The sequence below is a fragment of the Excalfactoria chinensis genome, chromosome 9 (genome assembly GCF_039878825.1).
Source record: "Excalfactoria chinensis isolate bCotChi1 chromosome 9, bCotChi1.hap2, whole genome shotgun sequence".
NCBI lineage: Eukaryota > Metazoa > Chordata > Aves > Galliformes > Phasianidae > Excalfactoria > Excalfactoria chinensis.
In genome coordinates this window covers 9,137,814-9,163,606 of record NC_092833.1, presented here as the reverse complement: position 1 = coordinate 9,163,606, position 25,793 = coordinate 9,137,814, and the positions used below count along the sequence as shown (strand labels likewise).

Here is a 25,793-nt window from a genome sequence, read left to right as displayed (position 1 = left end):
ATAATTTTGGTTGCTTTTTTTTTTTTTTTTTTTCCCACTGGAGTGTTGCTGTCTGTGTCTGACAGCTACATCACTACTGTGTTTTTCTTTCTGCCTTGTGGAAACACGGCTGGGTGGAGATTTATCATATCGGTTATGTATATTTTCATGACGTTTCCCTAATTAATTCCCCTTTTTTCCCATTCTGATGATTTACCCATCGCTGTCAGCTTTCCGAATTCTCATCTATATGCAGTTCTTCATTGCTGCCTATGCCACCCCTTCTGAGCAGCACGTTTTAACACCAGAAAAACCTCCTTTCGTGACACTGAAACTGTGTCACAAAATAACACGTTTGTGAAGCACTCTGCCAGTTTCCACTTGGATTGCACTGGAGCATTTCCTCAGTCCTTCTTACTCATAATTGTTAGCAGTTTGGAACTTTTATAGCACTAAATGCTCCAACACATGTTGCCTGGTGGAACTCATCACTCCGTGCATTGCACTGCATGAGGCGGTGGTAACTTCCAGAGAGTGACAAGCAGCGCAGCGCTGCCCTAAGCTTCTTGTCAGCCTATTTGTACAGTTGGTTGCATTGCCTTTATAACTTACCTTAAAACTATTGCACAGCTGCCGTTGCATCTCAGCACACTCAGACCACTTCCTGAGTTGGCTTGGCAAAACAGGCTAAAAACTGCCACTTCCTTCACAGACTGTGCAAGAAGCAACAGCATTACATGGAAGATGGAGTGGAGAGCACAGGGAAAGAGGCAGCAGTGTGGCAGTGCCCAGAACAGGCACATGAAAGCAGGAAGGCTGAAACAGGTGCTGCTCTGCCTGGCTGCTGAAAGAAAAGCAGAGGCAACACATATAAATGGGAGCAACAGATATCCATATGTACCCACACACAACTGTGATGAGGAAAAGTCAAAGATATCTTTTGGACTAAGTTCTGGCTGGTGAAAGAGTTTATCATGTGTTTCAAAGGAAAAACATTATGAAGTTATTACTGCTGTTAACCAGAAGCTCTTATTCTATCATTCCCTATTAAATAAGAGCAACAAGGTTTGCTTTGATACATGCTTATATACATTCACCAAAATTATTTTAGTCATTTTCAATTAAAGATCAACTTCTCATAATATTTTTCAGCCCACTGCATATTCCAGCATATTATCCTTATCTACCCTTGAAGGTTTCCCTTGCACCTAATTGCTCTTCTTTGTCAGTCCCCAGCAAATGTGAACATGTTTATTGCTTCACAAACCTCAAACCACGCAAGCTTTTATTAATTCAGAAATTAATTTTGTGGTTGGCATGTTCCCTCCGCCCATCTCCTGAAGCTGTTTCAGCTGCTTTCCAGCTCTCTTGGCACAGCTCTGGTTTGTAGCACAGGAGATGACTGGCAGTCCTGGCACTCCCACAGCGTTGCTAGCTATGCCTGTTCTAGGAAAGGGACAGGTCACAAGATGTAATGAATTATTGTCTTACCAAGAAATCCCTCAGTTCAGTTCTTTTAAAGCATCAGATCTTCAACCTGGTGGAAATAATAAATAAATAAATAGCACATTTTTTTTTCCTCTGTTCAATTCTCCTTTGTGAGATTTGTTAACAAGGAACTGAGCCAGGGCACACATTCCAGTTCTGTCGCTGCTTTTGGAAACGTTACAGCCGTTTACAGCCAGTGTAATTAAAAAATGTGGGAACACACCAGCAGCTTGGGGCTGGAGGACAGAAGTAGCTCCAACTGCCTGCTCAAATTGAGGCAGCATTTCTTAACAACAGGCTTCCCAGGAATATTTTTATTTCAAAGCCATATATATTCCACCTGAATGTACTCTCCGGTGGATCTTAACTGAGTACAGGTCCCAATAAAGTTGGGTGTCACCGACTCCTTTATGACTTCTCTTGAGTAGAACAGTTTTTGTGTGTGACACTCAGTGCTCCCTTCCACAGCCTTTTCCTAGTACAGCAGGTTTGCACTCCTTTGTGACCCTGCACTTTCCCCTTGGAGGCACAGATGTGCTGAATGATGCCAATCAGGTAGGCGGCATTTAGCAAGTGCCCTTTCTCAAACTGCCTAACTGTGTTTTGTGTGTTTTTCCACTGTTATCTCTCATCTTCAGCTGTAGATTCTTGAGGGCAGAGAACGTCCGTGTTACCTGCTGCATAGTTCCTAGCTGCCAGGACCAAGGACTGGACGTGCTTCTGTAGTACATAGCACAAAGATCTTTTTGCTTTAAGAACATTTGCAAGGCTTTTCTCCTTTGTACACGATTTCTAAATCAGCAAACACAAAAGCCTAACTGGAGATCACATTTGTGTACAAAATCCATCTTGTGCCAAAACTAAGATGTCCAAGTAGCAGAGAAAATAAATCAAAACCTACTGTTTATTTATTCGGTCTCCTTAATGTGTATATATTAGCGTGTTCCACCCTGCTTTTTCTGGTAGGGCTGTATAAATATGAGCCTTATCTCAGAGTAGGTTCAGAGGCCCACCTCTGTAGTGCACAGGCACACAGATGGCCACATCTGGCCCTCAAAGCTACAAACACACCTCTGCTATCACTGTGCCACCCAGTCCTCCCCCAGGGCTGACCACAGGGACTCCTGTGGGATGCATCCAGCACCACTTGTTTGACTTTCCCAGCAAGGAGATTCTCTTCCTACCTTTCGTACCTTTGCTTTTCCTGACCTCAGCTGCTTGCAGGCTGGGGCTCACTGCCAGCAGCTCTGGCAAGAGCACTGGCATTGGGGCCACGCACTGGGTGCTCCCACACATTACTGGCACCTGGATGGAACAGGGGCTCCTGTGCCAAGTGCCTGAGCTCCTGAGGGCACAGCCAGCTGTACAGAGTGCCCTGTGAAATGGTGGTGAGCAATCTGCAATTGCAGTTTTACTGTTCGAGATGAGTCATACACAGCAACAAGCCTTTAAATGTCTCCTTTTAAAGCTTCTTAAACTACATTGGCAAGTCCAAGTCGTTAAACAATTTATTATCACTTCTCTGCCAGAGGAGCTTGTGAAACAACTTAAAGAGCAGATTGTATGCAGTGCCCAAGATTGTCACAGCTGAAGCCTTTCTTTTCTCTTGTCACCCTATCCCTTTTTTCTCCTTCTTCCAGACATTCACTTCTTGTTTATAAACCATTTTGCTAGATATTTTCATTACAACAGCAGCATATCTAGTAAGACATGTCTTTACCAGCAGTTGCACTGAAAGGGGAATTCATTGCTCCATTTATCGGAGCAAGATCTTAAATACTCACATTTACAGTAGATAGAATAAATATCATGCTTTCCCATTCCTGTTGCTAGCCCCATGACTGCCATGCAAAGCAGCAAGGAGACTGTGCCTGCTTCCAGCTTATTGCTCAGGTAGGAACCGGTACAGCTACTGACTTCACTAAGTATTCCAGTAAAACCCAAGCCAACACAGATATACCGTAACAAATAAATAAATAAAATGCAGGCAAATCTCAAACACAAGAGTTGAGAAGCCATCACTTTTGCCTAAAGAGGTAAGTTTCCTTACATTTATTATTTGGCTGCAAGTGAAGAGACAGTTAAATGAGTCTGCCTCTGCCCAGCCAGCACACAGGAAGGATTCAAACTACCAAGCAGTTTTCCCAACTGGAAAAGCAGATATCCTTTCAAGTCGGTGGATGCACACACTGCTAATGGACCTCACCATCTAGCAGCACAATGTTTTTATTTTATATTAGAATTGCTTGAAAATGGGGCCTTTAATACCTCTATTGTTGTACATTTCTCCCTGAAAATGCTTAGAGGACTTTGATAATCAGACTCATTTCCTTAATTTCAAGCATATCTCTGAAAATGTATTATCCCAAGCTGATGGCATCAAAGAATGAATTAGGAATAAAGCCAAGTGAATAAAAACAAAGATATTTCCTCTCAGTTACTGTGCAGCCTTCACAGGCTGCAGAGCATTAGATTACTGAAATACCACTGGCACATTCTTCAAGATCTGCAAAGATCAGTGTCTTGCTTTCATATCCTCAGCATGGAACAAGAATGCAGTCCTTGTTACACTCAGTCCAGCAAAGGCTCTTCTCTGATGAGCAGCTTTAGATATGCAGCACTGGAAAAAAGTCTTTGAACTAGTGTAGTTTGCATTCCCGGTTTCCAAGACATATTTATCATAGCAAAATTCCACTATTGAACTGAAAAATAAAAACACCACCCTGGCTTTGATGGCTTTTTTTTAAGGAAAGACCAGACAGCACGTGTGACACTTGCACTCACGTTCTGTCCTTCTACACTGGTTATGGAGAAGCTACTGCAGCTGCCCCACATCCAGCCGTGGGCCTACACGCACCTATGCCTGCTTCTGATAGGAGCTGGCCTAGAGGGGACCACAAGACTCGGACAAGTGCACAGAATCATAGCATGGCTTTGGTTGGAAGGACCTTCAAGCTCATCCAGTCCTTACAGCTGCCATGGGCTGGCTGTCCCCCACCAGTTCAGGCTGCCCAGGGCTCACTCAGCCTGGCCTTAACGCCATATAACTGTGATCTGAAACAGCACCCTGACTGTCCACACAACCCACTGTTTTTATGACAGCTTTCCTACAGCATATTTTCATCATCTCCTACTACTCCCGCCTGAGGCCTCTTCTGGGTGGGACCTGACAGCCCCACAACCCTTCTTTGCACACACCCTTGCTGCAAAGCCCACCCAGCTCCAAAGGCCAGCTGCAGTATCAGGGAAAATGGTTGCGCTGGGCAGGGCTGTGACACAGCCAGCACCAGGCACTGCATAACACATGTGGACTTCGCATAGGGAGGAGGCACAGCCACAGTGACAGTGCTCTAAAGTGCAGGCCGAAGCCCCATCTCCAGCACAAACAACTCTCTCGAGTCACACCAGCTTGACTTTGTCCCCACAATACCCAAAAGTTTCTGACATGCTTCTGAAGACAGAAGGAAGATTTAAGGCACCACGCCACAGCCTTTCAGCTGCAGGATGAGGAATTCTTGCCTGTGGGATACTCATGGCGTTTCCACACTTCTGCCAACAGTAAATGTGTGATGTCTGAGCAGGGATGAAAGCAAGCCTCTGGCAAGAAGGCAGTGTTCTTGCATTGGCAGTAATTAAGCTGTAACTACAAAAGCACACAAGCTCATCTCACCAGCTAAGATTTGTTGTGGCTTTACCCAGACTAAGTTCTCCATCCAACCTTAAGTGAAGCCCTGTCAGAGCAGAAAGAGAGAAGCTCAGAAAACACCAGGGCAAGCTGTTAGCTGGGAGCACAAGCCCACCTTCTGCCTCTAGTTCCCATGCCTCAGCTTTGCCTATCTATGAGATGGAGAAGCACTTCCCAGTCAAGCTGGGAGGCAGCCCTTTTCCTTCCCAAGCACTCAAGTGAGAGGGATTCACTGCAGCCCAACAGAAAGCCCCTGAACTCTCTTTAGCCTAAGCCAGAAGGCAGCCTTCCTGGTGCTCTTCCTCCCAGGTCTCAGCAGCAACCCCAAAGCCTCCACTTCCAAGCAACAGTTCTTGCTGAATAAGTAGCCCCCAGATCCCTTCTGTCCTCCTTTGCCCCCTGAAGTCCTTTCTCTTGCATCTGTAAAGTATTAGTTTAAGAAATGACTCTTTGCAGCCCCACCCTGATGAGGCAGGCTCACCTGAGTCCTCAGGATAGGTCATGCCCTGACAACCATCTGGCTGCTCTATTGCTCCAGACATAGCAAGGGCTGTGCAGACAGCACAGGCCTCAGGGCAGGAGGAGGCAAGTGGCTGGAGAACAGCAGTGGGGTGAAGCAGCTGCTCCCTGTGGCTTTCAACCCCATGCATTTGGGCAAGCAAGTGCAAGCATGCTCACAGTGGCTAGGGAGGAACGTGCACGAGCAGAGCTTGCGTGACAATGCTTCCCACCACACGCATACATGTGCAAAGGTGTGCACCCACCTACACACTGCTCCAGGTTTCCTTCCTGCCGAGAGTCAGCGTGGCATGTGCTGATGGAGAGCTCACCCAAAGGGCCTTGTTTCCAGAGAATCTGTCCTTGCAACCTGGTGCCACCTTCGTCCTTGGCCATGCCAGTGTCCTTGGCTCAAGCACAGCCTGCACCATCCCAGAGCAGCAAGATGCAGCGGCAGCCTCACAGGAAAACTCTTCACAGCTCTGCCTGCTCACAGCATTCCCACCCTCACCATTGTTTTGGGAATAGCTGGAAAATGTCAGCAGGGCGCTGGGTGCGGGTGGCAGGGGGGGGGGGGGGGTCAGGAAAAAGGAAAAACAGATGATTAGATTTTTTTTAATCAGCCAATAAGTTATATTAACTTTTCCACTGACCTTCTGTTGTGTCACATTATCAGGCTGGTGAATATGGTTTGTGGAGATAGCATTATGCTCAGATTTCAAGCTGCAGAGAAAGTGCATCCCAAGCAGTTTGCCAAAATGGAAACGTCAGCTCTGCCAGAGGGCTGTGCTGCTGGGAGGCAGGGCTACACGCTGTCCTTTGAGGGAAGCAGAATCCAACCCCTACCAAATACCCCATTCCAATTCCTCACAGCACTCTCTCCATTCTTATTTAAAGGCCCAGATCCCAGGGAGAATGGGGTCAGATTTGGCCAGCTGTGCCTTTTACTGCTTTTTCCTCCACATTGCCTGCAGCTGTGATGGCACTGAGTTGATGGCACAGCTGCAGGTGCTGCACAGTACTGCATCCCCAAGCAGCACCACACCTTCTGCATGATCACAAAACTACCTGAACCAGCTCCTCGTGCAGCTGCAATGCTGGAGCACCAGCAGGAAGGCTGGGGATATTGGTGTCTCCCAACAGGCACAGTCCAGTGCTGGGCTTGGCAGGGACAAGACGACTGTGCCTTGGCAGATGGGGCAACAGAGCGAGGCAGGGGCAAAGCGTTCCCCAAGTTGCTGGGGCAGAACTTGCCTAAGGCCTATGCTCATCACTTGCAGGGGCATAGCTAGCACCATGGCCCTGTCCTGGTCTCCATGGAGAGCCGCTTGGCCTCTCTCCCCCTCCCACCCCCCAGCCTAGTGAGACCAAAATTAGCCTTCCCTCTGTGTGTGCTGAGTAGAAGAGCCACAATTGTATCTCAGGAAGACATTATTGTACTCCATGAGCCCTATCTTATCAGCGAGAGGAAAATAGGACTTTGACAAATTGCCTCTGCTGCAGCTAGGGTACACACATGATTCTCAGGAGTCGCCTACCCGCCAGCACTCACTGCCACTATTGTTCCCATCCCGGTGCTGTGCGGGGCCCAGGTTGCACGACCCTCCTGCTGGGAAGGAGCACGCAGGGCCCCGTGCATTGTGTTTGCAGCCGGCGCTGCGGTGGGGAGGCGACTGTGCTTGGATTGATCCCTTTATCATCAGCCCTGAGCGCTGATAAGGTGACATCACCCACCAGAGTGGGGACTTGAACCCTTTTGCAAGAGGAGATTGTTATCAGCGGGCTTTGGCAGGGCTGCGCTGGTGCTTCAGCCGGCAGCTGGAAGCAGGGCCACCCCATGAGCCTTTGACACGATAGGAAGGGTTTGTTTTGCCTCACACAATGGCTGCTCAGATCCTGCCCAACAATGCTGCAGAGCGGCACGGGGCAGCCTCACAGCACATCAAAGGCATGACTTCAGCACAGGGGACTGGGGCCCCTGCATGGACCTGTAGCCAGGCATGAAGCACCCACTGGGAGAAGATGCGTGCCATTCCCAGCCTTGGGGCTGCCCCCATTGGTCTTGGAATCAATTCCTCTTTCTGGCTCTTCTTCATTATGGCAATGGCCATACTCCTGCCGTGTTGCACTCACCACCCACCACCACACCAGCTATGGTGCTCACCATGCTGCTCCTACCTCCACTGCAAGCTGCTCCACTGCTTGGGGATGTTCCTGCACAGCCCCCCACTTAAGTGAGGATGTGAGAGCTATGCATAGAGCACAGAATCATTAAGGCTGGAAAAGAGCACCACAAGAGGGGACCTGGCCCTGCCCCACCAAGCACAGCCACTATCCAAAGGTTGATTTATAACAGTGGGACACAAAAGCAGACATTGAAGCAGATGAGAGTCCACCTCATCCTGGCAAACCTGGGCCAGGCCACAGCCAGAGCAGGAGCTGTGTGGATACAGCAGAGATGGCAGCACAGTGACCTCTTTTCACCCACCCTTCTGCTCCCTGCAGCACAGCCCTGGGACTTCCCAAGCCAGAAGTGGCAGCCCCAGTTTCTTTCAGTCTCCAAATCATTCATCTGAGCTCTGCCGCCCAAAATATCCCACAATGATTTCCGCAGCTAATCTGGGCCACCTCCGAGTGTGCCTCCAGCCAGACCCATGTCAGACCTGCCCGTCTCTGTGCTCTGAGGCACAGTAATGCTGCTCCAACAGCACCAAACCCATCACATCCTCTTATCAAAACTCACCCAGTTTTCTGAGCAGACCCCACTCACGTTGCCCCAGGACCACCCGCCAGGCACTGCAGGAGCCCCAGCAGACATCTTCCTGCTGTTCCAGGGAGCAGCTGGGGTGCCCACCACTTGTTTCACTTTGTGTTATCTTATCGCCATAGGAAAGGCAATACAGCAGAAGAATTTCCTCTCCTTTATCTTTCCAGCCTTTCCATTGTCTGGCGTCTCGAGTTCTGAGCCCCACCATTCAGCAATTCACACTGGCCCTTGGAAAACTGGTTGCAGAGTTCTTATCAGCCTGAGCTCTGCAAAGTCTCCTTCTGCCGTGGCAGGATCTGATCTCCCAGTGCCCCATCCTCACTCCACGGCACATTTCCCACTGCCTGAGGGAGGTGCCAGCTCTGCCCCTCACTTGTGCAGTGCAAAGCAGCACAGAGCTATCTCCTCTGCAGCTCTGACACAGCTCAGGCCAAGCAACCATCACCTCCCACCCAGCTGCAGGGCTAGGGCAGCAGGGCACAACCCGTGGCTTTGAAAGCTTCGGACAAAGCAGTACTTTGTGTGTCACAAATACATTAGCGTGGGCTGTGGGGTCCCTGAGATGCCACACACTGCAGCTGCAGCCTCAGTAGCATGCAGGTGGCCCATGGTACTTGCACATGCCCAGTGCTGTAACACAGCCTGGCTGCTCCCTCCCCGTGATTGCACCCACAGTCCTACGGCTTCTTCTGGTCCACATCACACATCTTTTGAGGCACCACCAAATCATCCCAGAGAGGAAGGAGCCCAGGCGCAGTCCCCTTTTCAAGTCCCAACTGGTAAGGGAGGGAGCTGGCTATTCTAGTTACTCTCTTCTTGCAGCAACAGAAGCTTGGCTGGTTTGTAGCAACAATGTTTCTGTTTCTTTGTTGCAACTGTTATGACACCAAAGTGACAGAAGTGCAGGGGGACCTGGCCAGCTCCAGTGCAGCAGCCCAAAGCCGGGTTTGTTCCACACAGCAAGCACAGGCCTTCCACACCAACACCATCCCAGGGACAGGCCCTTTTGCACAGCCACGAAGAATCACTGGGACACACATTATTCTGACTCAGGAGCAGCTCTTCTCCTCACCCTCACGCTGACCTCCAGTCGTGTCCCAGGATGAGCTCAACACCTCGAGCATTCCCGTCTCTGGCTGGGTGAGGTCGCCCCCTATTGGCAACAAAGGGGATTTCAGCCTCCTCCGGGAAATACTTGGCATTAACGGGCGGTGCTATGACTGTACAGCACGTGGGGGCACAGCACTCAGCACCGCATCTCAGGGTCCCAAATCCTGTTCTGGTCCTCTCATCCAGGAGCAAACAGGCACTGCAGTGCTGGTACACCTCCTGTGCTCTCTCTCTCTACCCTGAGCTCCCCACCACACCCCAAACAACAACAGCAGCACAACGGGTAGTATTAGCCAGCAAAATAAGCTGCTTGTACAGCAAAGCTCTCCCTCCCCCATGAGGGAGGGAGGGAGAACTCTGTGTGCTGTTATACTGCAGACTCACAGAACAAGCTGTAGCTGGTCACAGCCCGCATGCTCCCTCCACGTGAGCAAGTGGCACTCAGAAATGGAAACTTGATGCCTACAGAAAGCACAGAGAGAGGCAGAAAGACGCTCACCCAGCAGGTGGCTGCAGCAAGGCACAATGCCTGCTTTGTGCAGGCTCATGGCAGCAGCGAATTCTCCATCTCCTCATGCTTGGCAGCTGCTCGGGGATGCTAAGCTGAGCTGTCAGCACTGCCGGCCCAGCATTCCCTAGCAAGAGTAGCGTGGGACAGATGTGGCTGAGCAACAGACCAAACCACCACAGGAAAGCATTAAAGCACTAACAGTGCTTTAGTCCTTGCCTATTACTTTGTTTCCCCATTGCTCAATAGCAGCATAAAACATTAACAAGTTTTTGGGTCCAGAACTCTTGTTTATGGTCCTACCTCTATTTGAAGCAAGAGCCTTTCAGCACAGCAAGCAGCCGTCTGCATGTAACACACTGCAGCAAACACTACTGGCTCAGATACTTGCTATCCTCCATTCACTCATGCAAACACAAGTGGTTCAGCAGCTTCTGCAGCAAAAGGTTTCTGTGAGCAAAGCAGGGCCAGCTGCTTTGGATATCAGCCATTCAACAAGATTTGGGAGCTCAAATCCAGCAAGGAAGCTCACAGAGAGCTAACTGTGCCCGGCTGACAATGCAATAGGAACCCCAAGTATACGCAACGTGAGCTAAGATTTCAAAATGACTTGACAAGAGAAAAGTGGTACAGAAAAAAATATGAAGGGTGCTCCAATGTTAGAATGATGATATGACAAGTATCAGCTTAAGATAAGGCAAAAAGAAAGGGTTATTTCTGGGCAATTAGGTCCTGGGAACAGCACTGGGCACAAAAGCACAACCCACTCCTACAAGGGTGGGAAAGTCTGACAGGAGACCAATGTAGCTAAGGCACTTTCTTTTCAGGAATGAAAGGCAAAAATACTCTCCAGAACAGTCAGACCCAGACTCAGTATCTTCTGAGAACCCAATGTCCTTTATGGGACATTGACTTAAAATACCATCAGCCATATTCGTTCAGTGTAATTACAGCTGGCAGGGAAATATCTTCCCTTCCAGTTATGTAATCAAGAACTTGAATGCAGAGACTCGAGGGAAAGCAGGAGCCAAGGTGAGAGCTCTGCTGTCAGGGGACCCTTTGTATACAGAGTGCAGTGAAATCTGGTATAGGCGACCAGCGCACAAAGGGTCGCAAAGCCAAAAGCAGTCTGCTTGCACGACTTACATCTGTTATGGCTCCACTCAGCAGCTGCTTTGGTATCTCCATCCAGGCTTAAGGCAAAGGAAAAAAGTTACGAGGCAGCATTCCCTTTTTTAGTATCAGAGACCAGCATCCGTATCTGTTACTGTGCTCCACCACCTAAAAGCAAAGCCCAAACTTACTTTCTGAGCCTTTCCAATCCTATTATTACTCCATGCTGCAGGAGGAATGAAAAACACTGACCATGTACACAAATATTTTCTGGGCAGGGAAAACAAGGAGTATGTCCTGCTTAAGTCCAACCCCAAGTAAGCAGAATCTTTTTAGCATCAAATACTAACGTACGTACTGAAATCTGCTGCTAACAAATCTTCTGAGATCAGGTAGTGTGTAACAACAGGCAGCAAGACGATATACACAACAATACACAAAGTAAAATCCTCACCCTGTTTTAGGACAAATGAGCACCAGCAGATTTTTTTGCCAGCCACGTGGAAAACAGTGTTATAAAATACCAACAGGAAATCACATAAACAACTGATACCAGCTCAGTGTGAAGGACAAAAAGGCAGTGCGTCCCTTACATGGCATCCCATGCTCTGCCTTAGACTGGGAAACAGGGGATGCTTTCAGAGCAGGATTTCATAAAATAGGGCTGAGTGGAAAAGGAAGAAGGCAATAAAAATCTTGGAAGTAATTTTTTCAACCCACTCAAGTGTCCTGTCAGATCAACAAACAAGCTTTAAAAAAAGCACACAAACCAGGAGGTGAGCAATAGCATCTCACAGGGTAACAAACATCACTCATTACGATTCAACTGTTTATGAAGATTTTAGTCAGTTTTACAGGGCTTGCTTGAGGAAAAAACATTCCTGCACAGCTCCATCTGCTTCCATTGAAAGGACATCTCAGCGGTGCCCAAATGCCTGGGCGAGCTTCCAGGTAACACAAATGGCCAGGTCCATTTTTTTCTCTCAGAAAAGATGAGCTCCAAAGTATCAGAGCCCATTCTTATCCTCCGCCCAGGCCAACCCACAGCGCAGAGCTCCCAAGGTGAGCTAGTGATGCCCACTTACAATTTCTGCCTGCAGGACAGTGCAGTGCCTGCCCTGGGAATGCTGGGTATCAGGGCCATGGCTAATTCTCCAGATGTTTAGTGATCCTGCGAATTTTTTCCTTCTTGTTCCTGTTGCCGTGTTTTTTCCAGGGCTTTCCTACCACGTTCCCAGCATTGGGTGCAGGCACAGAGACAAGGCCACTGCCAGGCCGGTATCCCATCGTAGCCCGGACGCCTTTCATCAGAGCACGAACGTTCTCCTGGAAGGGGAGACACAGTGACCAGTGACTGATGAGAAGATGCGTAATCACAAGGATCTGTGATACACTGATAAAACCAGACACAAGCGAGCTCAAACCCTATAAGACTTGCTCAGTCCCCATCTCCAGAGCTGCAGGAAAGGTTAAAAAACACAGCTGAGCAAAGTCTGCCAGTGCTTTCCAGTTCTGCCTGCAGCCATGCCTCACTGAGCCAGGTCCTCAGTGCTCAGCACTGCAAGCAGAGGCGGAATGTTTACCAGACACAGAGCTCCGACAGACATGAGCCACAGCGCTAAGATCGATTCTCACAGTCTCTGCTTTGCACACAACACATTGTCTTTGCAAACAAATCTGGCGTCTGTGAAAGCCGGAGACTAAAATAACTTGCTCAAGTCTGTAGTGTGGGTAGCGCTGCTGGGGCTCACAGCCAGATGTGCCAGCACTTTGGCCAGACAGAGGAAAAGTCTGGTAATCCCAAAAATTCTTTTCAGGTCACAGCTTTCCAAAAAGCTGTTTTTGAAAAGAGCCTAAGTTCTTGGTTTCAAAATGTATGACTATCATTAGCTGTGCTGTAACAAACACCGCTCATACCAGCTAATCAAGCAGAACGGATCACACTGTCTGACGCATCCTCCTCACTGCTAAACACTCCACTCTGATCTGTGTCAGGTATGCAGACTTCATCAGTTATGGATCTGACATTTCATTCCAAGTCATTAATAATTCTTTTCAGTAGTGCAGGGGCAAAGCGGATCCCCGTGGGATTTAACAAGAAGCACACCAGAGAAACTGCCATCTCATACCTCACTTTCAGATTTCTTATCTACATTTTAACTCGGATTCCATTGTCCATTATTTTCATCTGATCTTGGGTTCTGAATCAAAACGGCCACAAGGTACTAAATCAATTTGCCTTAAAGAAGCTTATTATGTCCCCTAAATAAGTGATCTCAAGAAAGAAAAGTTTGTCTTGGGGAACATATAGTCCGAAACCACATTCTTTGTTACTGTGTCCTTTCTTCGTCCTTCTCTTGTTTGCTCAAGGCTTATGGTTAGGCCCATAATGACAAGGGCAACCCTGCTGCCCTTTTAAAATGAACTTTTGTGTAGCTCATTAGCTATCTTCCAGTTAGCTGTGACATTCCTAGTGATTTACAAGACAATAAAAAAAACCAACACAAAGACATCTTGGGTAGAAGTTACGTGCAGAGCTCACAGTACGAAACAGCAATCAACGTAACTCAGTACACCTTCACCAAAGCCATTTTTCCCAGTACCTGTGACACATCAATGCTGCTGTAATAACTCCTGAAAAATCATCTCTCCCCCCCCCAAATTTACCTGGTGGAAAAATGATTTGTCCACCACATTTTCTATTTGTTTTGCTTTGGTATTCTTTTTAGGCTTCTCTGGTCCACTGGTTTGGACAGTTGTGCTCTCTGGATACCTTTCATGCTGGTGCTGAAAACCACCTGGGTCAATGCCAGGAGGTGGATGGCAGTATAACAGCTTCCCCTGTGGAAATAATGGTACAAAGTCAGCTAAAAAAAAAAATCAGAGAGACCTACAGAAGAAAGAGAACAATTCCACGGCTAAGAAGGACCTTGGATCTTAAGAGGTCTCATGTTGGTAGACTGTCAGCACATCTAGTCTTTTTCAGGCATCTACTGGCTCAAGTTTTAAAGCATCACTCTAATCCAAAGCACCACCCTTCAGCTGTTTCAACTGCAACATCCAGCTTCAGATAACGCAGTACAAGTCTCTTTGAGGAGTACTGGAGGATCCTATTAATACTCAACACTAAGTTGCTGCCAGGTGCTATACAAGCATGCTGTACCACAATACTCAAAACTGCAGTCCTATAATAAATAAATACTGGTTCAACTAAATAAAATGGTTTTGCTTCCAGAAGAGACACTGTCTGCTTTAAAAAGATGATGATTCCATTTATTTAAAACACAAAAATAACCTGATTTAAAGCATATTTTGATGTACACCAGTTTTATCCGAAGGAACATAATTCACTTCATTGTGACCCTTCACACTTCAGTAAAAGCTTCAGTTCACCTCCCAGCAGGAAAGAAAACCCAAATGTAGGAAGAACTTACACTGACATAATCCTTTAGCACATATCGAGCCGATCTCGGCTGGTCTGGCTGTCCGTGGGCTGTCATAAAGCCTCTCATATCTGCAAGACAGAAAAAGTGAAAAGATGTCAGTAGAGAATTAACACATTCCTCTCAGCTGCCAAACTGCACATCGTATCCTTCCTCAAACAAACCCTCCCTCTGAAAAAGGCTTCTGTTGGGGAAAGCATGGAGGAAAACAGAACATCGATGCCTATAGAGGAAATGCAGATGCATCCTAACCTGAAAGAAGCCGACATCTCCCTGCTACAGAGAACCTGCTGTATTATCATTTTTGTTTTAAGGTCCGAGAAGATTAACTGCATCAAAGAATCAGACAAGGGAGATAAGCCTTTACTGCATTTTTCAATCTAATTCAAGATGCAGTCAATGTGAAGTATCTAAAACAATGAGAGTGCCACAGAACAACTTGAAGGATACAGCATCGTACTGCAGACTGGCAGGACGTTTCATGAACCAACACAACACATCCACTGCAGCTGTTGGATGAAATTGGCAAAGCACCATTGTAACACATGTGACTAGCTGTTAGCAGAGTCCCTACGTGAGAAGAGGATACATCCGAATGGGAAGCTCAGCACATAACCTGACATTAAAACCTTCTAAGGCAGTTTTTCAGGACAATGCACATAGTATAGAATACAGCTTTTAAAGGGATCATCACTCACATCCATATGCCGTTAGCAGCTCTTCAGCTGTTGGCTTTCGATTTGGATCCTCATCTTCCCTTGGCCTTATGATATTTATTCCATAGGTCGCTTCCAAAATGTTTCGTGGGATATGCTGGCAGACATAAACTAGTGAAGGAAACCACTTTGTGATCTTCAGCTACAAAAGTAATCTCTGCCCACATCACTCTAAGAGCATGGGTTAAAAATTGTCTGGGATCTTGCTGCAAACCAGAAAAGCAATGCAGGTCTGATAAAAGGATAAACTTAAAATAAGACAACAAAAGACAAACACAGCAGGGCTGTTTTAAACAACGTGCATCCCCACTGCTCTCAGTGCATCAGCACACGTAGAAGGGCTGTAACATGCTACATCCCGTATTTCAGATCCTCCTGCAGCCACTCACACAAACCTCATGCAAAGGATATTAAAGAAATGGGTGGAACATGGTCCCTCATCTGGTCTATGGGCAGAATTCCAGAACAAATCATCTCTGCTTTGGTGGAGACAAAAGATGGCATCACCAGACCAGGGCAATCACAGAGGCACAGGCCAGGCTCCACATACAGAGTCTGCACAACAAATAAACCATGAGTTCACCAAGGTGAGACAGCGACCATGGAGGAAAAAGGAACAAGAGATCAAATGCATTCATGAAATAGAGATGCAGGTGAGAATAAGAAGAAACTTTACTAACATAGATGTCTGCCCTGCTGGCCCCAACCATTAAGAAAATCCTATGCAGAACACAGCAGCACTTCCAAGGCTCCTAAACAAGGTGCCCAAATCTGGGTAGGCAGATCTCCAGCTCTCCAGTCTGATGGGCCACTGTCAGAGGAGAAAGCAATCCAGAAATCTTTAACTGTGTTGGACATTTTGATGTCAGTGGCAGAAGTACAAATGTCACAGTGTCTATTATATCACTGGAGATGCCAATTCAAAATTATGTGCTTGCTTAACATGAAGAAGGCAGCATAACTCAGCGTGCTTACAGCAGTAAGGACAAGAAAGGATGATTTGAAGCTTGATGCTCAGCTATTTGCAGGCACATTTAGTTTTAGGAAGTCGAACTACCTAAATAAGATCAGGACATGGAAAATATCTCCATGGCACAGCAGCTCTCTTGAGACACTCGCAAAGCATAGCAAGAGTTTAGAAACAAGGCCTGAAGTTGCAAAATGATATAAACTGAGACCAACCTCTCTAACCTAAACTCTGCTGGACAGAGATCAGACTGGCAGAACAGTTCTCAGTAGGTTCAAGTGGTAATTTATATTTCATTATGAAGTTCTCTTCTACCATAAACAAATACAGCAAAGCTCTTTGTCAGCAATACCTGGAAGTGCTTTGTGCGGCCTGGTGTTGCAGACACCGACACCTTCTTATCTCCAAGAATTGTGTTGATTGTTGAACTTTTGCCAACGTTAGGGTAACCCACCTAGATGACAAGTGGAAGGGTAACAGTGATTACTAGGCAGGATCATGCATGTTAATAAGTACTGAAACAAGTAGTGTGGAATATTGCATTCCAGCAACTTCAGAGTTAATCTTTCCACAAAACCCTTAGTGATGTTCACTTGCTAGTGTTTCACCCTTACGGGGAGCCAGGCTACAGCATGACTGCTTCCCTTGCAAAGTTTTAGGGATTTAAAACTTAGATTTAGCCAGTCCCATTTTAAGCATGAGGTCCAACTCACCAGTCCGACATTTACTTCCCCATCCTTCACCCTTGGTCCATTGTGCAGTGTTTTGAATATCTCCAGTAGCTCATTTCTCTGTACCAGATGGCTAAAGTTCTTGATGTTCCTGTTCTGGTCTTGCACTACATGCTGCACTGTAACAATATCAGTTGTGCTTTCCATACTCTTTGGGGCAACAGCATTTACTTTGTCCCCACCTTCATCCTCAGAACAGGTTTGCCAGTCATCCTCTTCATCATCTTCACAGTCTTCATATTCATCACTGCTGTCATCGTCACTAAGCAAACACTGGTGTTCAGTTTGCAAAGCACTGCCTGTGGATGTGCTTTCTGCACTGTCTTCCACAGTGACATCTTCTTGACTGGAACTTTCCTCTTCAGAATCACTCACGTCATCTGCTGCACTGTCAGCATCCAGTTCCTGTGTAAACAGTATTTCATGGGTAAAAGCTAAAGACAGCACACAGTTCAGCTGTTTACTCCACTTGCTGTAGTGCAAGTCAATCATCTTTTTGACATTCAAATCCCAAGGGCTGGCAATTAACTCCTAATGTTGCATTAATTAGTTGATTTAGTGGACTGAAGTAGGACATACAAACAACCAGTCCATTTTAGGAGACTGAAAAAATATATTCCAAGGAGGCATCCAAGACCAGATTAAATGGGGCTCTGAGCAGCCTGAGCTGGTTTGGGGCAGCCAGCCCACGGCAGGAGGTGTAACTAGGTGATTTTCACAGTCTCTTCCAACCCAACACATGATGGTTATGATGGCTAAAAGATGCAGCAGTTCATTCTCCATTTTACCCTCCCCACTTTTGCCCCCAGACCAATTACTAAAATACTGTTTTACAGCCACACAGGTCCTGAGAGAAATCCTACCCCGAGACTGTGCCTTTCCTAGAAAGGAGCTTAGATAAACCAGAGATGTAACTGCAAAACAAGTTACTGGAGGCAGCCAGCACGCACCCAGTTTGAACTGGTCACCCACCTTTACTTCTCCAGATAGCCGTCTGCACTCTGCTAACGCCGACCAGAACACCACTTTAACACCCTCCTTCTCAAAGAACTGTGCCCAGGCAGCCCGCTGCTCTTCACTCAGCAAATCTGCTTTGTTTATCAGGATCATGTTCTCCTTGTCATTGCTGACTTCCTTAACATAACTTTCCTGATGAAAACAAGGAAAGAATAAGCTCTTACCAAGTTTTTGACTCCTCCCCCCAAGATAACAGAACAACAGCAGGACAAGTTGCACCATCCAGCTCCATGCAAGTGTAACCAGGTTTACTGTCTCTTGGGTTAGATAGATCTGGTGTTGTGCAGACAGCTACAAGCACTAAATTGAAGCACTCAACTACCGCAGTACATGCTGTTCCTGGCCACAAACGCCAACATCTTGTCTGCTTAGACTGATGGCAAGACACATCACAGCAGTGACTCCTAAGAGCAGCTGTGACTCCTAAGAGCAGCTGTTTGAGCAATTTTGTATTACAGTGATGCAGTATTTTACAGACTTTCATTACAAAGTGGTTCCTTCAATAATTTTTAATCTTGTTTTTCATTACAGTGATGACCACCATTATTATTCCATCACACTGCTCATTCCATCACCTGCAGCACAACGGAATTAAAAGAGAGGTGATTAAGCATGGGCACTAGAGGGTAAGGAGAAGCAATATGCAATCTGCAATGTCATGCCTGCAGAACTGCCCTTAAACTGACTATACTTCATGTGAAACACGAAAAAGAACTTAAAAATAATTTGGTGCCAGAATACTTGCCTAAGGTGTTCAGTTAAGCACAGGAATAGAATAGCTTCAAGGTGTTACATGGCTTAATGTATAAAAAACATAAATCACATGCATAAGCTTTCAGAAATAAAAATGAAACCCACCAGGAAGATGGTTTACTTACCAGATCTTGGCATCTAAAAAGAAGAGGGTTTCTAGCATCCACAATCTGGACTACGATATCACTAAAATAAATAAAAGAACACTGTGAAATACTCCTCCTCATAGTGCCACAAAGAAAGAATCTTTACTCACTTTCAAGCTTTGTTATGAATTTCACTTATTTGAACTGCATTAATCTATTAAGTACCTTTACTGAATTAACAAAGTATCTCAGCATCCCACATGCCCCAAAAGAGCCATCCATGTCTATGCCACTAGCCAATACTGCTATACCACACTCATCTCACTCAGCTAGTTCTCCTATATAGTAAGCAAAGGGAAAGTATGTATGCAGATTCTGTTTGCCTGGTGACTCTACTTGCTCATTTTTGTCAGCTCAGGGTAGCTTCAGAACACAGCAGGTTGAATGGAGGAATTAAGTCATTAATCACTACGCAGCTGGATAGAAAAACAAAATAATCCCCTCCAACCCCAAAGGAACCATTGAACAGGTTACATGGGTACAAAGATGTACTGAACAAAGACTAAAAGAAGCTGACACTATGTACTCTGATAGGATACAGAAAACTATTCAATCACATAGCTGGGCAACAAGAAAAGGCTGACAAGGAATCAAATTTAGACAGCAACATAAGGGACTGGAAGACTTTCCCACAGAGTTCTAAGATGGCATACGTACCCACCCTACCTGAAATAGGAAGTCACAATATGAGCAGAAAGGCATTAACAACACACTGCATCCACCTCAAAATACACATTCACAGTGCACACAGTGATACATTGCAGTGGATGCTCTCAGCCCAGCTCTCACACACTCAGAGCCCCAGTGGAACCCAGTACAAAGCCACTTCTGTGAAAGGATCAGCTCACCATGACCTCACTGCTGAAGTATTTTTCAATCTTAAGAAAATCAGAAGAGATGCTCTCGAACTTAATTGCTAGTGAAATTAAATGCCTCCATCAGATTAACTTAGGAGACAGCACTCCCACTGTATTCCAGCTCTGCAGAGCAAACAAAGCTATTTCTGTGATAACAGGCTGTTCTCTTTTGTGCACTGCTGCAACTTCTTTGTATGATAAGAAGCCAAAGACCAAAAGGCTCTTTCTTTCCAAAAGCTACTTAGTTGTTTCTTCCTTGTCTCTCACCCCTGAAAGTCAGGATATAGCTGTGCGGTTGAGGGAGAGGGGCAAGGGTTAATCTTGGCAAAAGACCTCAAAGAAACATCCTCAAAAGATACCTCCCAAGTGGTGACCGGGAGAGACCAAGGGCAGCAACATCTGAATAACCCTGAGACTCACAAGAAACAGGCCGCAGAGTTGCCATGCTGAGACCCAACATGCACTGCAATCAGCTGCTCCTCCTGCCATCAACTTCTGATCACTTCAAAGCAAAATCACTTCAGAGCTGATAATGAAATATTCCTTACTGTAATTGCTTTTCCTGTGCTCAGACACTTGATACTTGACTTAAAAGGCTTCAACTCAGGTGAAAAAACAAAACAAGAACAATACACAATAATTTGAAGAAGCAAACAGTTTTCTTTTTACCTTCTTTCAATGACTCTCCAAAGCTGACGCCAAAATTCCAAGTTTCTTTCAAATGGGGTTAGAATTAACTTCTTTTCTTCCTCAAGGCTACGGCAAAACAGAGAAAAGACATATTTGGCTTATGTCAGGCAATGTGCACAACAGCAATACCTCCTTAGACCCAAAAGGCTTTAGCTGCAGAGAGAGCTATAATAATCACTCGAGCAGTGGGCACAATTTCTGCTAGCAGAACATTGATTCAACAGGGACACAACAGCTCTGGACTGTAACAAGGGAGAAGCAGTAAATTATGGAAAACACAGAGAATGCTTGTGAAATTTCAGAGCCACCAAGTTTCACCTTTGAGAAAATAATGTATTTTGGGGCAGTACTTGAAACTGGTTCACGCAATCTTTAACTCACTGTTACTAGAGCATGAGTGACTTTGCTCAGGGTAAAGTGGGTTCGCTGTGCACATGCAATAATACAACCTAACCTGCCAAGCCAGCCAAGGCAGCATGTGAGCAGCACAATCTGCTCTAGACAGGGCTGGCAGCACCATGCTATAGAAATTCAGGGCAGCAGTGCTGCTCTTAGACAACACATTCCTCCCTTCACAGGCAAGAACAGAACGTAATGCTCCATTGTGAACACCAGGGAATCAAAGGGACAAAACTTAATGAAAAGTTTTTAACAAACCGGATAATAGAATCTGGAAAATGGGAAGCAGCAACTATGGATAGACACTGCAAGAATCTTGGCTACACGCAGCACAAGAACATGTATGCAGAAGAGAACTACATGAAGATCGTGACAAAGATGTGCCTGAACTGTGGTTGGGATGTCCAGACTTCAAGAATAAGTGCAGAACGCCTCTGAAAATAAGTTGTTTTTAGAAGTCTAGCAAGGATAAACACAATTCACCTCTGCCTGTATCTCAGATTCCAGTCAGCTCTTTTGCTACAGGCACAAGCAGCATACTCACTGGGCAAGCTGTCTCCTCCACTCAAGAAAGCTCTCTTGCTCAGCTTGCTTCAAGTCTTCAGAACTGGTTGTCCTATCCCAATATGGCCTGCAACAAGCACGTTTTGGAGTGAACGGTCAGTTTCAGCAATTATACTACAGACATTGCTGCAATACTCATTCATGAAGAACACAGGCGCCACACACTCAGCTATGTTGACATGGCTGCAGTTCACACACATACACATCTCTTTTCTGCAGTTTTAAGTACCCCTCCATTTCCGTGTTCTCTCTAAATCCCACCAGCTAAACACAACAGGCTGCTGTCCCACACACAACAGATCTCACAAAACTGGTTACTGCGCTAACATTTGCAGCATGTTTAATTAGGGTCCACCACACAGAATCATCTGAGTTGGAGGTGACCTTTAAAGGTCATCTGGTCCAATCCCTGCAATGAACAGGGATACCTACACCTCCATCAGGTGCTAAGAGCCCCGTCCAGCCTGACCTCGAGTGTCTCCAAGGATGGGGCACCACCACCTCTCCAAGCAACCCATGCCAATACTTCACTAACCTTAACATAAAAAAACTTTTTCTTACACCCAACATAAATCTCTCCCCTCCTATTTTGCAACTACAACCACTTGTCCTGTCACAACAGACCCTGCTGAAGAGTCTGTCCCCTTCCTTCTTACAGCCCCCCTGCAGACACTGAAAGGCCACTCTCAGGTCTCCCCGAGCCTTCTCTTCTCTTCTCTTCTCTTGGCTGCACAGCCCCAGTTCTCTCAGCCTGTCCTTGCAGAGAAGTGTTTCACCCCTTGGATCACTTTTGTGGTCCTCTTCTGGATGCACTCTAACAGGTCCATGTTATCTCCTATACCGAAGACTCCACATCTGGACACAATACTCCAGGTGAGGTCTCACCAGCACAGAACAGAGGGGCAGAACCTCCACTGACCTGCTGGCCACACTTATTTTGATGCATTATTAGGACACAGCGGGCATTCTGGGCTGCAAGAGCTCCTGAAAGGTTTGCTAGGTGGAAACAACCTGGAGCTCCAGCAGTGCCAGGCTTTGAGCTGTAAACGCATCCAATCAGGGCAGACACGCTGGGGCTGGCAGCACCTGCAGGCAGCTGCAGTGCCACTTACAGCAGGCTCGTGTAGGTCAGGCAATCGTTTCAGAGTACAGGTGAAACAACACGCCGTCCCCAGGCCTGCAGCTCAGCCTACAGCACAGCGCAGCCTCGGCCCAACCCCGCAGGACTCACCTCCGAGGGATGCGCAGGAACTGCCGGTTCTCCTCGTGAAGCCGCCGGACGCGCTGGGCCTCCTGTGCAGTGAGCAGGCCGGTGCGGCTCTGGGCAGACACAAACTGGATGTTCAGGCGCTCTGCGGAGCGGCAGGGAGAGACCATATGGCAGCGTCACCCCGAGGTGACCCGCAGCCACCAGCCCCGCCACCACTGCCGGCCCTGCTAAGGCTCCGACCCCCACAGCCCGCGCCCAGCCCCGCTCCCCTCCCCGGCCACTCACCGGCCACGAAGCGAGTCCCGGCGAGCTCCGCGGTGGCCAGGAACTCCTCCAGCGGACTCTGCTCCACCGCCGAGCGCCGCTCCGGGCCCCTCTCGTCGCCCACCTCGCTGACGTGCAGCTGCCGTGACAGACACCGCCGTTACTCCGTGAATCCCGGCTCCCCCCCCCAGCTCCGCAGCCCGGTCCCTACCCATGACGCAGCTCCGCGCCGCTCCGAGCCGCGCTGCCGCTGCAGAGAGCGGCCCAACCCCGCGCTCCGCTTCCTCCCCATGCGGCCCGGTAGAACAGGAAGTGCGGCCGCCCCTCTTCCTGCGCCCCGCCCACAGCGCTCCGCCGCTCCCCGCCTCCCCGGAGCCGCGTTCCGGACGCTGAGGTTCCGGACGTCCCCTCACCGCCGCCGGGGGGCGCGGAGGCTCCGAGCCCGGCCGTGTGCGCGGCGCTCAGCCTCCAGCCGGTCAGCGGCGCATTTTGCCTGAAGGGAACATTGTTCTTTCTGGACAGCTTCTCCTCCATTTTGCTCGCAGGCAGCGCTGGGAGAGCTCGGGACTGTGAAACATTCATGTGACGGCCGTTCATTATTCATGCGGTTTCACAACGCTCCTTTCAGCGGCGTCACCAGCCCCACCAGCAGATATTATGTGACCCCACGGTGACACAAAGACAATTCTCTGTGTGGGGCTGCATCTGCACGGCCCCCCTTGTCCTCAGCTGCATCCCAACCCGGGCAGCACAGCGGGGTGGTGGCCTGACCCTGCGGGTCCACAGCACAGCTGGGACAGAGAGCCCCGGTGTTGGCAGGAGAGCCACGCGATGTCCGTGTGCCCAACGCCTGCGGTCACAGCCTTTGGGAATGGGCTCGCTCCTCTCTGGAGCAGCAGCACGGCAGGGAGCTGTGTGCTGCAGGCTGGGCCCCGGGTGAGTTGTTTAGACTGCACTTATTCCACAGTCACAGATACAATCACCCTCCTGCCTGGTGCAGTGAGGGGAGGTCAACCACAAGACTTTGTGTTGGTGCGGGCAGGAAGCTGGCGGGGTGGCTGCAGCTCCCCACTGCTGCCCCAGTGCCGCTCTGCTCCTCAGCCACTGCAGGGCAGTGCCTGGTACAGCCCTACCATCATCCCCAAAGCCTAGGGAGGGTTTGCACCCCGTTCCCCACTGCCCTTCTAATTATAGCAGCAGGAAGTGCCGGGGCCGCCGGTGCAGGAAGCAGGGTGTGCCTGCCCTGGGTGGCTGATAAACAACTGCAGCAAGAGGTGTGCCCCAGCAGCAGCCCTCAGTATGGGCTGACACAGGGCTGGCACTGCATGGTCCTCACTCCGTCCTGGCATCGCTCATTCCATAGTCAGTCCATCAGATGGGTGATGCTGCCCTTTGGCACCCGTGCATGTTGGCTAGAGGTATCAGTTAAAGGCATTAATGACCTTTTCCTTGAAAGCAGAGCATGCCTCATGCTGTTTGTCCCCTGCTTGGCTGGCACACCTCGGGCTGCCTGAACACCCAGCAGATAGACAAGGCCAGAGGAGCAGTGCAAGCACAGGGGATGTAGTACCTGCCCCTGGGCCTGGGACCCACTCGGGCTTTCCATTTAATGGGAAATCCTGACACTCCCTTTGTCCTGCTTTGGAACAAAGGGCTGAAACTTCAGTTTATCACAATTACAGATCAACTAAACCCCTTTGTTTTGGAAAAATACCGAAATGCCCATTTGAAATGCTTCATACTGTCCGTCTGCTGCTGCGGCAAGATGAGATCCACTGTTACCCAGGCTGTGCATATAGCTCACACACTGACACGATCAATATATCCTCATGCATGTGGCCTCATTGCATCCACTTTTTCCACAGGTGCACTGCCTTGGCAGAAGCGTCACATTTCCACTGCTCTCCCCAAAGCCGTGCAAACCCTCACCCCAGCTCCATCTGTGGGGCACCGATGTCAGGAACGTGGTCCGGCAGCAGTGAGGAGGAGGTGGCGGAGCAGGGCAGGAAGGGGGAGTGTTGCCCAGAGCCATGCACAGCACTGTGTGCAGGGAAGGCCGGGTCGCTCAGGAGAGATTGTATCTCACAGACTTTCCCACGCCACTGAAAAGCTCTCTGGGCGGGTGCACAGAGGCAGGTGATGCTCACTTGCTGCTGGTGTGTGACACAAGTAGGAAGCAGGCTGTTCTCCTCCCCACAGGTGACAGGGCTGTGCATGCCCTGCAGAGCGCTGTGCTGATGTCCTCACAGCATCAGCTCCAGGCTGGGAAATGAAGCAGAGAGACCACCATTGGGAGCATTAACGGAGCAAGGGTGACTGCAGTGGTGTGGCACAGCAAGTGAAGAGGAAGTCTAGCAAGAAATTGAGCGGAGATACTTTCCATCCCCTGATGGCCCTTAACCACAAGACATCGACCTGCAGCTGTGCCTGGGCTGCTCTCTGCCCAGCACTGGCTGTAACCAAACCCCAGCCCAAGCAGGCAGTGCAGAATGGAGGTGCCAAGCACGGAATGCCACGTGTCACCCCGTGCCCTCAGATGTGCCGTTTTCAGGAGGACTCCTGCTGTACTCATATGTGTGGCAGCACCCAGCTGCTTGCAGCCGAGACTGTGGTTGTCCCATGCACTGCCCACAGCCAGACCTGGATTTTCTAACGCTGCAAGGTACTACACCAGGCTTGGCTAGGGCAAGAAATGCCCTGCACCGCAGGCACACATCCAGCAGTGCCTCTGGAAGCAAAGACACAGGACACAGGGTGTCCCCATACAGTGCTCTGGCACCGTGCTCACAGAGCTGCTCCTGGTGCAGGGCTGCATCTGGGATGGAAGCAAACAGCAGTTCTGTGGCTAATGTGGCACCGGGTGCTGCAGAGACATGCAGTTCCTGAGG

General features: G+C 48.4%; 1 protein-coding gene across 2 annotated transcripts; it reads right to left on the bottom strand.

The window, feature by feature from the left end:
• Positions 1–1,470: 1,470 nt before the first annotated feature.
• On the bottom strand, positions 1,471–23,920 carry LSG1 (large 60S subunit nuclear export GTPase 1). Of its 2 annotated transcripts, XR_011904710.1 has the most exons (15): positions 23,117–23,920; positions 22,927–23,044; positions 22,663–22,783; positions 21,412–21,498; positions 20,448–20,534; positions 18,901–18,961; positions 17,978–18,154; positions 16,988–17,410; positions 16,627–16,728; positions 15,719–15,862; positions 15,290–15,413; positions 14,583–14,662; positions 13,816–13,989; positions 12,234–12,474; positions 1,471–1,516 (listed from the first exon to the last, which is right to left on the bottom strand). XR_011904710.1 is itself a non-coding variant. In XM_072344968.1 (14 exons), exons 1-14 carry the CDS (start codon positions 23,195–23,197, stop codon positions 12,295–12,297), a joined length of 1,959 nt encoding a protein of 652 aa, XP_072201069.1. In that variant the 5' UTR covers positions 23,198–23,918; the 3' UTR covers positions 10,303–12,294. The 2 variants fall into 2 exon arrangements, 1 of the variants encoding a protein (XP_072201069.1); XM_072344968.1 differs by lacking the exon at positions 1,471–1,516 and having other exon boundaries at positions 10,303–12,474; positions 23,117–23,918.
• Between the last annotated feature and the right edge of the window lie 1,873 nt (positions 23,921–25,793).